This window comes from Phyllopteryx taeniolatus, chromosome 22, assembly GCF_024500385.1.
Source record: "Phyllopteryx taeniolatus isolate TA_2022b chromosome 22, UOR_Ptae_1.2, whole genome shotgun sequence".
NCBI classification, from domain to species: Eukaryota; Metazoa; Chordata; class Actinopteri; order Syngnathiformes; family Syngnathidae; genus Phyllopteryx; species Phyllopteryx taeniolatus.
Window position 1 is genome coordinate 4,810,043 of NC_084523.1, and position 15,049 is coordinate 4,825,091.

At 44.7% G+C, this 15,049-nt stretch overlaps 4 protein-coding genes across 4 annotated transcripts; 2 read left to right on the top strand and 2 right to left on the bottom strand.

Moving 5' to 3' along the window:
* Positions 1–491: 491 nt before the first annotated feature.
* Positions 492–9,408, bottom strand: hspa14 (heat shock protein 14). Its single transcript, XM_061762770.1, has 14 exons — positions 9,252–9,408; positions 8,898–8,978; positions 8,399–8,481; positions 7,790–7,838; positions 7,602–7,707; positions 7,444–7,534; positions 7,277–7,381; positions 6,994–7,155; positions 6,742–6,897; positions 6,104–6,206; positions 5,758–5,973; positions 5,377–5,541; positions 5,136–5,203; positions 492–5,073 (listed from the first exon to the last, which is right to left on the bottom strand). Exons 1-14 carry the CDS (start codon positions 9,306–9,308, stop codon positions 4,995–4,997), a joined length of 1,521 nt encoding a protein of 506 aa, XP_061618754.1. The 5' UTR covers positions 9,309–9,408; the 3' UTR covers positions 492–4,994.
* Positions 2,607–3,983, top strand: LOC133472222 (prolactin-like). The gene is made up of 5 exons (XM_061762778.1): positions 2,607–2,652; positions 2,718–2,896; positions 3,256–3,363; positions 3,486–3,647; positions 3,789–3,983. Exons 1-5 carry the CDS (start codon positions 2,631–2,633, stop codon positions 3,981–3,983), a joined length of 666 nt encoding a protein of 221 aa, XP_061618762.1. The 5' UTR covers positions 2,607–2,630.
* On the top strand, positions 9,307–11,487 carry cdnf (cerebral dopamine neurotrophic factor). The gene is made up of 5 exons (XM_061762857.1): positions 9,307–9,347; positions 9,994–10,127; positions 10,310–10,437; positions 11,068–11,209; positions 11,275–11,487. Exons 1-5 carry the CDS (start codon positions 9,307–9,309, stop codon positions 11,445–11,447), a joined length of 618 nt encoding a protein of 205 aa, XP_061618841.1. The 3' UTR covers positions 11,448–11,487.
* krr1 (KRR1 small subunit processome component homolog) lies at positions 11,473–14,839 on the bottom strand. Its single transcript, XM_061762538.1, has 10 exons — positions 14,737–14,839; positions 13,807–13,982; positions 13,597–13,731; positions 13,385–13,510; positions 13,132–13,215; positions 12,958–13,014; positions 12,545–12,715; positions 12,395–12,472; positions 12,222–12,315; positions 11,473–11,868 (listed from the first exon to the last, which is right to left on the bottom strand). The coding sequence occupies exons 1-10, from the start codon at positions 14,810–14,812 to the stop codon at positions 11,720–11,722; spliced, it is 1,146 nt and encodes a 381-aa protein (XP_061618522.1). The 5' UTR covers positions 14,813–14,839; the 3' UTR covers positions 11,473–11,719.
* Positions 14,840–15,049: the final 210 nt, after the last annotated feature.

Sequence of the window (15,049 nt, forward strand, 5' to 3'; positions counted from 1 at the left end):
AAAACTTGAAATGTTCCAATGTGTGTGTGTTCATATAAGTTCCACTTTATGAATTGAACAACTGCAATGCATTTTTCGACTATATTCTAATTTGAATATGCACCCGTATGTTAATAAACGCAATGCCGCACACACTGTCAAACACTGACAGTGAGTACCCAGGTGAGGTTTGCATCCTGGCAAACTGTAATCAAACCTCCGGGCCCGGATTGCCGTTGAGTCGACCCGCTCCACAGCAGGTCAGTCTGAAGAGGGCGAGGGGCCAACGTGCCAGGGTCGTCCTACGTTTGGGTGAACGTGCGGCAAAAAATAAATAATCACATGGCGCCCCCATTCATGACAAGAGCAGTCATCAAGAAAGCAGTCTTCTTCTGCAGAAGGACCCAAACCACCCACATTTGCCTTCTACTAAACAAATTCTGTATGGATATTGAAGGACCTTATTGCCCAAAAGAAGGCTGAATGACACAAATGACACACGGAGTCACAAATGAGTTACTGTATGACTTATTGATTTTGGCATTCTCGTGGTCATCATCACTGTCACTGGGATGATTCTTTACATTTGGCATGGTTACTAGGTCGATTCAAATACATAGTGCAATGGATAAAAAGTCTACACACCCCTGTTCAAATGCAGGGTTTTAAAAAAAAAAATGAGACTGTGATCAACCATTTAAAAAAAACAAATAATCTTTACAATACAGGGCATCCCAAACGAGACATTTTATTCCCCAGGATACAAATGTAATAAAATATCACATTATCATTCAATGGACATATACCGTATATAATAAGAACAGAGAAGACAATTTTCTACATCAAATATGAATCCAAAATCTCTCTGCCAAGAAAACGCCCTCCATAAAAATCCATTTTTCGCCCGCTGTGGAGACAACACGGTAAGACTAGTGGTCGACCCATCTGCCTCACAGGCCTGTGGCTTCGAACCTGCGTGGGTTTTCTCCAGGCCTTCTCAAAACGTAACAAAAACATGCACGCTCGATTCATTGAAGACTCTAAATTGCCCATTGAATCTGAGTGTGAATGCTTGTTTACGGTCGACTGGCAACCAGCGCCAAGTGTCCCCCTCCTCTTGCCCAAAGTTAGCTGACATAAGCTGCAGCTCGCCTGAAACCCAAACGAGAACAAACAACGAAAATGGATGCAAGTATTTTGGGTCCCCGACCCACAGATTGGGAAACCCTGATCTACTACGTACGTACGTCGGTGAGTCAGCCGCTTACGCCACGAATTGTCTGACATTCAACCATCTTGGGACACAAAGTGACACAGTGCTCTACGGTGGCATTCTCGGGCCGGTCTTCTCTTCCTGTTAGTGCTCCCGCTGACCTTTTTTGACATCTGTTCTTACAGGCTCGCCGCACGGCAGCTGAGTAAACCCCCACGTCAGAGACCGGTAGTATGACATCCCAGCTTTTAATGATGTCACCGCTTCGTAGAGCGCCCGGGGGTGATTCCCATTGTTGCCTGCACGCACGTGGAAGATGACACGTGCATCGCGCCGCACGCGAAGGACGGTCAGGTGCTTTCGAGGACAATGCCAGTTTTCCCAGTACGTCCCGTTTTCCCCACATTTTCGTAAGTCACAGCCATATTCCAAAAGGGGAGAAATAGTGACAGTGACATAAGAACATGAAAGACTTCAATCAGAGAACCTGAAAATGACTGAGCGCCGACGTTCCCCATCCCATGTGAAGCGGCTGAAGAGGCGCCGCAAAGGGGGGAAAAGCGAAACTGCCCGAAGAGCAGCGTGCCGAACTTGTGAGATAATGTTCGCAAAAAGTGCATTAACAAAGCATTGCGCAAAAGCTGTGAATAATTATGTACATGGGATTTCTTAATGTTTTCTTTTTAATAAATTAGCTAATAATCACTCCAAAAATTCATCCCATCATGTATTGTCTGGAGAATTTAGAGGGGGGGGGGAAACATTTTTAAAAAAATCAGGTTGTAAGATAAAATGTGGAAAATCCTAGGTCCCTTCTTTACCCTCTATCCTGCACAATAAAACAAGTTTTATTACGGAAAGTTGGAACTCAACTATTGTCATCCTTTCATTTTCTGATTTAAAACCAAAACTGTGGAAAAGTTGCTTATGCTAAAAAAGATTAACAGGTATAATCCATCCATACAGATATTGATTTTTTGAAAGCATTTGTCCTCTTTAGGGCCGTGGTTGAGTTGGCGCACACGCTGGACTGGTTGCCAGCCAATCGCACGGGACATGCGGACGACCGACCGTCGGCACTCACGGATAAAAGCTATTCAATATTTTTCTTTGATTTTCCAAATCTTGACAAACGACAATAGCGCAATAAATATTATTTTAAGTGCCGACTCGCATCATTTAAAAAAACATTAATAAATCCCTTAATTGTCTCGTTAGCTATGAAGATATTGTTTTACTCATTGAAGGTTGTTTTCCTTGTTGTGTGATGTCAAGCTGTGATTCATGATTCACAGGAGTACTACGTCAAACGTTTGGCCCCGCTTTAACCTGGCTCCCCCCCACCACCCCTCGCTCTTCCCGTCACTATTAAAGGCAAGAGTCAGAGAGGGACCCTCACTGTGTCATCGGAGAAAGGAGCGCCTCCTCACTTTGCAGGATGCCGGGAAAGCTCACATCAGGTACTTCTATCGCTCTGCGTGCCATCCTTATTCTCTGCGTTGATCTTGTCAATTCCTCCGCCTAGTTTGGCTATTATTGGCCGGTCTTACGTCGGGCGGCGGACCGGCCACGGTGACAGCGGCGCTCATCTGTGCCAACGGCCAGGCCGGGTGCCGCGTCCTCTCGCTGGCCAAACTGTTTGACAGAGTCATCCAGCACTCGGCCAGGATGCACAGCATCTCCGATGACCTTCACTCTGAATTTGTAAGTCACATTCTACAGCAATCGCGTGTCTCCGTGAAGTCAAATGCATATTTGTCAAGCGATTGGGGTCTCATTGAAATTGGTTTTCTGAAAGATTAAGGAAGTCTAATGGAAGATGTTGTCAAACTGTTATGCAAATATCCTTAACACTAATAACTCAATAAATCATTCCCAGACTGTCACTTAAAAGTCAGTATTGCATTCTTAAAACTGTTTACTGACTCATTCGGATTGGATCTCGCAATGCATTGTAGTACAGTATACCCAGTCATCACTGCTGTACTCTCGTGAACGATGACATTTACATGACATCAGACCTTTCGATATTTCCCTCTCGGATGGCCGTGTGCACCGACCAGGAGCAGTACTTCGTGCCTAGTAGGAATCACATTGGAAGGGTCAGTCGCAACTGTCACACCGCCAACCTCCTCACCCCCGACAGCAAGGAGAACGCTGAGAGAATAGCGGTATACTTCGTATGACCCGTCGTTTCCAAAAATATTCTGTTTATTCCGACAATTCCCCTGACAAAGTGTCCTGAATTGGAATTTTCCAACCACACGCCCAATTGTTATATTTGCTACTGCAGCGCGAGGAGCTAACCGAGGTGATCCTGAAGCTCCTGGTGGCGTGGAGGGACCCCCTTTGGCACTTCCACCAGATCGCGGCTAACTTCAGCTCCGACAAAGCCCTCGAGATGAGCGACATGGTGCGTGAGCTACGCAAAGGCGTGGAGAAAGTGGCCCACAAGGTACTCCACTTCACTAAAGATTTCGCATGATAATGACAACTATTTGGGTATATTTTTCTGTTTCAAGTGTTCCAGCTCACTAAGGCACACATATCTTCGCGATAAGTTTCTGCTATACTGTGCGTTCCTTCTCTACCTCAGATGCAGACGCTTGGGATGATCAGCAACTCCGTCAGCAGCCCGTCGTCCCGGGAGGATCTCCCGCCCTCGGAAAGAGGCGAGTGGCGCCTGATGAAAGACCACGAGCTCCTCTACTGCTTTCGCCGCGACTCGGACAAGATCCAGAACTACCTGAAGATCCTCAAGTGTCGCATCGTACCCGAGCACGGCTGCTGAACGGAAGAACAGGGGGAAGAATCACTCGTTCGACATCACGGAACCAGTTGGAATCGCGACGCTGCGCTTCCAAACTACACAGATGAAGCTGGAGTTTTTGTATGGGATGTGTAGGAAGCAACACTGAAATCCAGACACTGTGAACAAAATTCTCCATATGATAAGCACAGACAAGGATTATTGTTTGCACATTACCGTGTATTTCTGTTTCAATGCATATCTAACTATAACGCAATATAAAATGTCGGAACAAACCTTTGTGCTCACCTGTTAATGAACGATCCTTCGTACGTGACTGCAATGCAACCCGTTAGGCATACTGCCACCTTTTAGTACGCAAACCCCATTTTGGATTTGGATTATTCATATCAAAGAAAGCACCGCAGCCCAAGGAAAAACAACCAATCAGAGCCAAAATGATTGGTGTTAATCCGATCTTTTTCCCAGATAATAACATGTACTACTATCAAGTCATAATGACCGTTTCAACAAATACGACAAGAAGTCATTTTTCCCAGATAAAGTCGAATTAGGATATTGAAGTCAAACATTAATGAGGAAAGGATGTCAATTTACTCTCATATGTAATCATACTCTCAAAATGTAATCGATCCATCAAATTCTCAAAAACACTTGGGACTACTCTTGTAATAAGGTACGGAGGAGTCGTTGTTGTAATATGTTTTTTGACAGGCTGCGACCTCATATGTAAGTAAGCATTTAAAAAACAACAACAATACATGCAATTTATCGCCAAATTACTTTGCACAACCCCAACCAACATCCAACTCGCTGGCCCCAGTTTGAGAACCGCTGCGTTACATGGTGCAGGTGCACCTAATTTTGTGGCGCGAGTCAACACTCGATCGAAGGGACCATGTGACAATGAGCCCGTGCGGAAGATCACTTAGAAGTCATCAAACGGGGAACAATTGATGTGTGTTTATTAACCGCCTTACGTAGTAAAAAAAAAAAAACTAAAACAAAAAAAAAAACCTATTTCATTTCATTTCAGGATGCGGCCGCTATGTTGATGATCTCCGACCTCCCGCTGCTCTGCTCGACGCAGGCCACGTGGAGGGAGCCGTCCCTGCAACACACACGCAAACCGTTGTAGACGCGCGCGCAACATGTTGGTGATGCCAAAAATACCTTTTCATGGTGACCACTGTGTCAATGTTGTGGTGCTCCTTTTTGGGCTCCAGGTCTCGCAATATAATCTGTACAAGCGACACAACCGATTACTTTTAATCGATGACGACGCCGCCACCGTCGGAATCTTACCTCTCTTAACCCCACCCACATGCGTAAACAATTCAAGCGTATTAAAATGCAATCTTATGAAATATACACAAAAACACCAAATTCCAGTTTTTGCCGGGTATTACCGCACCTTGGCGAGCTTCTCTGGCTGCTCAGAGGCAAATCTCTGGTAAATCTCCAAGCAGAGGGAGGAGAGTTGGCCCCCGCCGCTCAGCGTGCGATTTCGGCGGGCGGGAAGCGGCAGGCCGGACGGAAGGAGCACTGTGAATGCCTCGGCTCCGGATTCGTCCACCTCCTGTCACGCGCGCAAAAAAAGACATTTCAACTTAAGTTTACAGAATCCACCCAAGTATATAATGACAATTCAGAATTGCAAACGTCAAGATGAGCTCACACTGAAGTTTTATCACAAGCGGGGCAAATGCTCAATGAGTAGCGGTGCTACAATATGGTGGAAAGAGAAAAGTATTTTGACAACGCCGAGGTATGAGCTTGGTTTCGGTGGGAATACCTTGACTAGGATGTCCGAGGCAGACGCATCCACTTGGACGGATTCCCCGTCGGCGACGAGGCGGTCCCTGCCCGCCAACAAACCCGCCTGGAGGGCCGCGCCCACCGCGATGACCTCGTCGGGAGGCGCCGAGCTCAGCAGCTCCACGTCGGGGAACATGTCGCGCAGCATCTGCTGCAGACGAGGGATCCGCGCCGAGCCGCCGCACAGGATCACCTGCCACGCGCACAATTTCAGCATTTATCCTCCCTACCATCAACAAACTTCCCGATTATCAGAGTATCCCGATTGATGATCCCGTGGTGTGGGGCGTGTTACACGGGCAGAAGGGGGGAGGAGGACATACCTTGTTGATGTCACGAGTGGAGAGTTTGGTCTCCTCTAACAGGCGTCTGATTGGCTGGATGCTCTTGTTGAAGAGGGAGGAGCAGAGCAGCTCAAATCGAGCTCTGAGGGGAAACACGCACACCACAGTGGGGTTGTTTCAAAAAGATTCAACGAACACACCTTCACTTTCCAAGTTATTTCGTTGTATGAGCGCATTTAAAACATCTCGGGAACTATTTTCCCTTTTGTAAAAATGTCCCAATTTCAATTCCTACAATTCCACGTTTTCGCAATAACATTCCCAAATCTTTCCAGATTTTTAACACACAACAATTCGTGACCAATTCAAAGCATTTCCACTTCAAACGTTCTGCTCAATCAGGACATTTTTGGTATTATTTCCCCCCCACAATAAAATTCCTAAAACAAGACATGTTTTACATAGTTACCTCCTTCCATGTTTGAACAATTCAATGATTTCCACAGCATTTCAGCCCAGCTTCAACTATTTGGTATTCAGTTCCTAGCCTGCAGAAATGGCATTCTCTACTTTTAAGATAATATTCTATTTCAATATTTGTTGAGAACTTTTAATAATTTGACGTGTATCGGTGTATATATATATTTCCCCCCCCTCTTCATTTTCTTGCCGCTCACCTGGAGACATTGCAGTCAAAGTCAACGCCATCGTGCAGGGAGTCCACAAAGCAGTTGGCCGATCCCAGCGTGGAGAGGGAGTGCTTGGCCATGTCCGCTCCGTTCATCAGCTTTAGCATTGCGCGGGCGTTACTGGTCACGTCGTGTTTAAAAGTGCTGCACCGTGCACATAAACAAAAAGGGGGAAAGGAGAAAGAGCACAACAATGTATAGTACATAAAAAGTGTACTATCGTGACGGATCGGCAGGTACCGTTTGAACTCAGCGGCGAGGTGCTGGGCCAAGGCCTGCGTGAAGCGTTCGCCGCCGATGCTGTGGTCCGTCTGGGTGTTCAGGACCCGGAACATTCCTCCGTTCACCTGTAGCGCGGTCACGCTCAGAGACGTGCCGCCCAGTTTGTACACCAGAACGTGGCTGCAGACAAAAAAGAGATGGATCAACGTGGTTGGGGGGGGGGGGGGGGGGGGGGGGGGTAAATACACTCATCTAAAGATATAAAATATTAATAATAGATACGTAGAAATGAGCAGGATACCTTTTTGGAGCAGAACAGTCATGTCCGATGTTATAGGCTAAAAGAGCAGCGGCGGGTTCGTGGATCAACCTGAGGACATTGAACCCCGCGGCTTCAGCGGCCTCCCTGCGCGACCAAACGGCCCGGTTAACACGGAACGACAACAGATGAAACATGGTGTGACCGACCTCAGTGCGCGCTTCTGAGGGTGCCCAAATTCAAACGGGACGGTAATGACGGCATCGGTGACATCGGAGCCCAGAGCTGACTGTGCAGTTTCTGGAAAAACAAATATTAAACATAAGTGTCGAATACGTGTCCACTTGTGTTTGTCAACGTGTGTTACCTTTCATCTTGTGCAAAATGAGTTTGGCAACATCCTCCGGAGAAAAATACTTTCGTTGTTCCCCTGCCGTAATCTCGTAATTTGGCTTCCCTGATCGGTTTACCACCTGTGTAGAACGCATGATGCTCACAAGTTTAAACTGAAACATTTTAAGGGTAAGATGACATTTTAACAAACAAAAACCTCACCTGGCACTTGGTCTGTGATTTATGAGCTTGCGTCTCTGCGTCGTCAAAGCTGCTCATTACGAGACACCAGTCAATAAACTTAGGTCAGTAAACAGTAAAATGGTTATTGAACTACTGCTAATTATTATTTTATTTTATTATTATAAAGAGTATCACAGCCACACAAAAAAGAAGAAAAATGACAAATAATATGCCGACTTGAAATATCAATCCAATGTTGAAAATGACTTTGTTATATTATTTTTTATCTCAAAAACACATTCAACTTCATTCTCTTAATATATTTTAATTAAAAAAAATTAAACTCACTGAATGTATTCTCATAGGGGCCGTTAATCTTAAAAATATTCAAAATGCATCTTCAAAATTAAATTTTATCGCTAAAATATTTGACTTTATTCTCTTAATCTCATGAGTAATATTGAAAATATCCCACTTTACATTAAAAAATAGCCGCCATTTTATCTAAAAAAAATACAAATAAAATACACTACTCTTTCCCCCCTTAACATTGCGAATTTCACTTTTCCAGTGTGGCTCCAATAATCTTTCGTATAAATTCTTCCCTCGTCGGTCTTAAACAGAAACAATCCGAAAAGGTTGCGTCACCTTCTGCCCAGCACTTGCTTGACCTTGTCCACCGTGTTGGCGGCGTTGCGGACCCGCCCTTGCTTCGCTGCAATGCCCACAAGCTGCAGAAGACAAACGCATGCATTAAATATTTCAGGCGTCCTCATGAGACGTCGCAGTAGAGACGGGCGATTCATCGACTTTATCGATTAATTCAAAATTTTATTTTTCGGCTAACTATTTCAAAGTTTGTGTCCTCCATTAACAACGTGACTACTTGCCACGTTATCTGTAAAGCAACTATTTATTGATTTCTATTATTTATGTGGAACTTTAATACTGGGGGAAAACCCCTATTTGGCATCAGGAGAAATAAAGCCCATCCCAAAAGGAGTGAAAAAGAGTTTGGTTTGTTTTTTTCCCCCCCACTGCCATATTTCCCAGGCTTTGTGGAACATTGAAAACCAATTTAGACCAGGAAAAAAATATAGAATAACTGGAATATTTCATATCATCATCCATTTTTAATGAATTGTACCTGCTCATTGTCTCTGTAGGCGACCACAGCTGGAGTCACTCTGTCTCCTGCGTCGTTGGCAATGACGTCAGCCCGACCGTCCTACACACACGTAAGTATTGAAACCAGATTTAAACAAAAAAAAAACTGGAAGAAAACAAAATTTAACGGTCTAACAACCGGTTAAAACGACTAAACAACACACAACTAGTATGCGTTCAGCTCGGCTATACAGCACCTCCGTGGAAGTTAGCATGTTAGCATTTGTCCAAAATAGAGACCATTTATATAGAAATATAACTAATACTGCTCCTGACTTATGGCAGCAATGCAACGATAACGCGAAGAGAACGTCACCGGGAAGAAGTTACTCACCTTGAATATCGCCACACAAGCGCATGTGTAACCGAAGTGAACGCCGATAGCGGCCATGCTGAACCAACTGGAGCCGGCGTCACGTGGCCGCGAGGCGTGCAAACGACATCCGGGGAAGATTTTCACTACAAAAGCAGTCAAATTATGCCTACAAAATAAGTTTTGTTCAATTTGAAAATTTTACTCTGTACTACTACTGAGTGGAGAAAAAAAAAAAAAAAAGTAGAAAATTTAGTTCAAGGACATAAAGCATCATACCAAGCAACCAATCAAGGATGTAAGTGAACATATATCCTGTAAGTTATACTGCTCAACCAGGGGCGATTCTATGGGAGGTTTAGGGGTGCTGAGCTCCTGGACAGGCAAGATATGTGCTCAACATTCATTGTAAAATCCACGTGTCCGTTCAAAAACGTTTGCCGATTGATGCCACGAGATGATGGCAAAGCACTTTTTTTCTATTAGACAAGGCTGTGGCCTGACAAAATGACGCTCCTCCCCTCACTTCAACATAGTTGCTCGACACCAAGATCCCACCAGATGGTGGCAAAGCAATATATTTTAGATTAGACGTGGCTCTGGCCTGAGCTGGTGACCTTTACAGCACATAAGAGAGCCGAAAGTTCCTAATTCTTAGGCCAAAGCACACAAAAAATGACAAGTCCATAGACGTATCCACTATTGTACAATGAATGTGTCATATTACTTGTGAAGACAGTGACGTTGAGCCGTGTGTCTCCAGGGCCAAAGTGAACACACTCAGTTTGGGCCGTTCAGCTATTAATAACAGCAAACACCGCACCATGTCGCCGCTTCTCCTCGGCACTCTGCTGCTTTTAAACGGGGTGTCTTGTTCCAAGGCAGGAAACTGTGAAGGTACCGACGAGTCTGTGTGATTTAAAAATCCATATTGCGTGTACCTGATATCAACAGCCATTGGGTGGACTGTACTGTATATTGCATGCAAGGCTGAGGCCCAACCATGGCCTGTTCTATAAAAGCACCAATAAGAATTGTAAGCATGTTTTATGACCGCCGACAATGATTCCGGTTTGCAGTGTGCGTGGGGTTTCTTCGAGGACTTTATGGAAGCTTGATGTCGCCCCGCAAAGAGCTGACTCCTGCTCTGGTGGAGGAAGAACTGTTCCGGGCTTGCTCTGCCGCCCGGGGCAAGGAAGCGAGGCTGGTGAGAACATGCACACTATACGAATGGAGGGGGGGGGGGGAAGATTACAGTGGAAAGATCAGGAATAAGTCATTCAGTGGACTTAATACAATTATTAAAAACCATATTATATAGATGCGCACAGTATGCATCAATATTTACACACATACACATTTACATTGAAATTGACCAATTTTTTTTATTTCTAGTATCATGCAAATATGTTAATACATCAACTAATCAAATTCAAAAAATTACATGTACATATACAAAAGTGTATATAAAGAAAAATGGTATATCTAGTTATTTTACTAATCAATCACACTCCATAATGTAAATTTAATGCTCAATTTTGGTTACATTTTTTCTTTACATGATTTTTTTTTTATTTATTTATTAGTATCTCATATACTATGTTGTATTCAGTTACATGTAAAACAACATTTTGCCACGTTTCTTTTTTGCAGTCAGATTTGATTTGGGGCACACCAATATGACGCCTCAATGATCAAAAGCAAACGTTTCGCCTAATATCGAGCTGACGATATGAACAGATGCACTATCAAATTACACAAAAGTGCTCTTTTATAGCCCATGATACCAAAAAGAAGAATTCCATTTGGTGGATAATGGCCTGTATGCGTGTCCCAGTGTTACTACCTAGGAGCCAGCAGTGACGCAGCAACCCGCGTCACGGCATCCGTGTCTCAGCCTCTGGCTTCCCACGTTCCCGTGGAGAAGATTTGCCAGCGCCTAAGCAGCAGGGACACGCAAATATGTCAGCTCAAACATGGTAACATATGCTCACATCTATTTGGGGTTATATGGTTTAAAGCCTTTTTTCTCCCCCTCCCCCAGAGCCTGAGCTGAGGGATTTGAGCAGCGAAGGCTTGAAAAAGATGCGAGTGGTGGAGCTGAGGAATATTTTAGCCTCGTGGGGAGAGGAGTGCCGAGGATGCCTGGAGAAACACGAGTTTGTCAGCCTCATCCTGGAGAAGGCCTCGTTTCAGAGTCATAAAGCGGAACTGTGAATTATTCCATGAACCAAATGCAATACAAATCTAAACGAAAGCTTTATTTTTTATTCCAGAAAAGTGCTCCAACACATCACAGAGCAGAGAAATAGATCTTAACTATAAATACTGACCAGAGCAAATCTGCACAATGATAGAGAATTTACAGAGTCAGATTGAGATGTGATAAATTCCTCACAGAATGGGTGTGGAACGTTTCACTTTCTCTCCAAGTCTCCAACAACTACCATGTCACAAAAAACAAATGACGAGAGTTCTTCGTGTGCTGCTCAGCTTTTGCTCTTCGTTTTTTTCTTTTTGTTTGTGGTGCAGGCGGCGGGAGGCGCTGGGTTCACTGGAGGGGCTCCCAGCTTCTTGCTTTTGGCCTTTTTTACTTTCTCCTTAATGGCGTCAATGTCCAGCTTGCTTTCCACAGGAGCTGAAATTGCACACATGAATACATTTTAGCCCGACAGTTCCTGCCCACGTATTTACGGTTCGGAATTCTCAAATTCACGGATGAGTAGATCCATCCATCCATCCGTTTTCTGTACCGCTTTATATTTGTGCGATGTGCTAATGCGCACATTTGTTTGCCCGTGTGTGATGTCGTGTCCGTTTGTGCTCGTGTGTTATTCGAGCTCATTTGCTAGCTAATACGACTGATGTGCTTTGCCACCATATTAACCCGAATTCCAAACCTCTTAAGGGGCGTGTCAATTATTTGCAGTTTCGTTATTCGCGGCAGTTGGATACGTCGGTGTGAGACGCACAGCAAGTGTGCATTTCTACCTTTCGTCTTCTTCAGTAAGGGTTTCTCTTTAGGAGGAATAAAAGCTTTGTTCCTCTGCTCCTGCTTCTTGGTCAGCGCCTCGGCTTGCTTCACCTAAGTAAATCACGATGGCGTATTTGTCAGATAATGGTCTCGTTTGACAAGGAAGTCATTCACACAGAAGTGAACTTGCCTTTATCTCTTCCATCCTCTTCCTCTTTTTAACGCTTTCTCGCAGGAAGAATTCACCCGTGGCCAGTTCCTTGTCAATCTTTTAACGGAACAACATGTATGAATGGTAACGTTTAAATGGCAACATTTAAGCACTGGCGCGCGTGCCCACCTGGCTGTCCGGCTGTTGTGGCGGGAAGGGAGTGTACTCTTTCTTCACACTCTTCTTCTTGGGCTCCTTGCGCTTGGCCAGATTCTTGTGTCGGAACTTGGGCAGGAAGCGCTCCCAGTTCTGCAAGCGGAGCTCGGGGTCTTTGGACAGTTCCCGTTTGATCATCAGCGTCTGGCGGTTCCAGCAGAAACAGGAAAGAATTTAAAAAGGGACTCAGAACTTTGCGGCAGGACGCGCCGGACATCCTTTTTGTGCCCTCAGCTCCGAGTTGAGCCAACCCTGGCAGTCAAACCCAGAGAGAGTTGATGTCTGTCAGGAGGGTCAGAACAAGGATGAAAACACCATCGTCATCGGGCACACGAAAAGCAAGGGAGTCCGGGAATCATGCGAGCGGCCGTTTTTGTGGGCCGTACCTTGATGTTGTAGATGGGGTGGATGTTTTTCATCGTGTCCGTGACAACTTTGCGCACCTAAACAAGAACATACCAACATAATCGTATGAACCTTTACCATCTCCTTTGCCTATAAAATAAAAGCAAAAATCCTGTAGCCCTGTGGTTACCGGACAAGGGTTGCAAAGTGCTAACCTCCTTCAGGCCGTTGTAGGGTCCCAGGGCGGACACAGTGTTGCCCTGAACCATCACGTAGCAGTTGGTCAGCAGTTCCAAAGCCTGGACGAGACAGCAACACAACAACTTCATTTGAACAAATAAATCTTAGTGCTTCATATGGAAAAAAAGTGCCTTGACATAATTTGGGGGATCCCAATGATGATGATAAAAACACTACGGTTGCTTAGAAGCGCGTATGACATACGGCACACGGTACGTTAGGACTCACTTTTAAGGTGGAACCTTTCGGGCCGATAAGACGCTGTCTTCGCTTCACAAATCGCTCTGTGTTCCTCACCAGGGTCCCTACTTTGATGATGTCACACGCCACGTCGTCTTGTAATATCCGTACAGCCTTGTGGCGAAAAACAAACAAATGCATACATGGAATATTTTTACAGATGTAGGTAAAGTTCTCTATTTTGACAAAAGGATACTCACGTGTTCAAATGGAACGCTCCTGGCAAGCAACTTGATGAGATCCCTGGCTCTGATGATGGCGTACGGGTCAAAGGTTTTCCTTGTGGTGCAGACGGTCATGCTGCCCTCAATCAGGTCCAGGGAGGCTTTTATATACTGAGGGGGGGAACCAACCATCTGAGTTTTGGGACTAATTTGTTTCAGTGACAGGACATTTTGTGGCATACTCACAGTTTCTCCCAAAGCCTTCTCCACCAGCGGCCAGCAATCTTTCAAGTAGGACTCTCGGTATTTTGGGAATAGGGTGGCGAAGCTGCTCTCCTCCAACATACCGCGCGGGTTGTCGTCTTTGGTAAAGGGCTCCTCTTTCCAGCCATCGGGGACAGTCAGGAGATCGGCTTCATCCGCTGTGCGACAGAAATCAGCATCGTTGGAGATGGTTTGATGGACAAAGCACGTACAGGGTGGGCCAAAAGTAGTATGTAATATGTTTCTTTACAATTATTGTGAAAGCAGCAGTTTGAGTCACGGGTAAAGAAAGCGGATTCTAAAGCAGTATCGGACAGGTCCGAAGGAAGGCGTAAAAAGTACATTTCGGCAGAGGAAGGGTGGATGGCAGGACAAAATTTATAAAAAAAAAAACCTTGTGAGGGGAAGGAAGAGGAAATAAAGCTCTGAGCAAAGTAAAGAAAATATTCCTAAAAAAACTAATAATTCAGCTTTATTACTTTTACAGATTTTTTTGTTGACATCTTTATATTTTAAAGTCTCCAGCATTGCGACTTGTGGCCCACCCCTAATATATTGATCCTACATAAGTCTCTTTGCTGTGGATAAGCTGCCCGGGTCAAGAGTTTGATACAAGAGAATTCACTCATGAAGGAAAGAGTACATCGAAATGACATCTCAAGAATTCTACTCATACACCAACATGGACAAAGATCACCCATTTTCCGTACCGCTTATCCTCACTATTGTCATTCAAATTAACGAGCCAAATGCTGTTTATCAACATTGCAGCATGTTGCTAGGTATTAGCTTTGGTGCTAATTGCATGCATGCCCTCCCATCCAACCTGTGAACAAGCGCAATGATTCAAATTCCTCTTCGCGCCAAGAGTGTATTTTTAACACTACATGGCCTACAACACGTATAACTTACTTTGTTTTTTGTCGTTTTTTAACTTTTTCCCAGCTCGCGCTTCATTCACGCCGTCCTTTGCATTTCGAGACGCCATCTTTGAGTAGGGGCGGAAGTGACCCGATTATTTTCTTCTTCGGGGATTTTTACGCAAGCGTGACAAGACGAGCGGGCTACACTGCTGCCACCATCAGGCAACAAATTCTGCAGTTATTATCCAGTTACAGTGTGAGAATGAACAAAAATACGTCCTATTATATGACCAGTTATTCACAAAGAAATAACCCACTTATGACTTAATGGTGGATATTTAAAGTGGTGGAAAGGCAGAGTA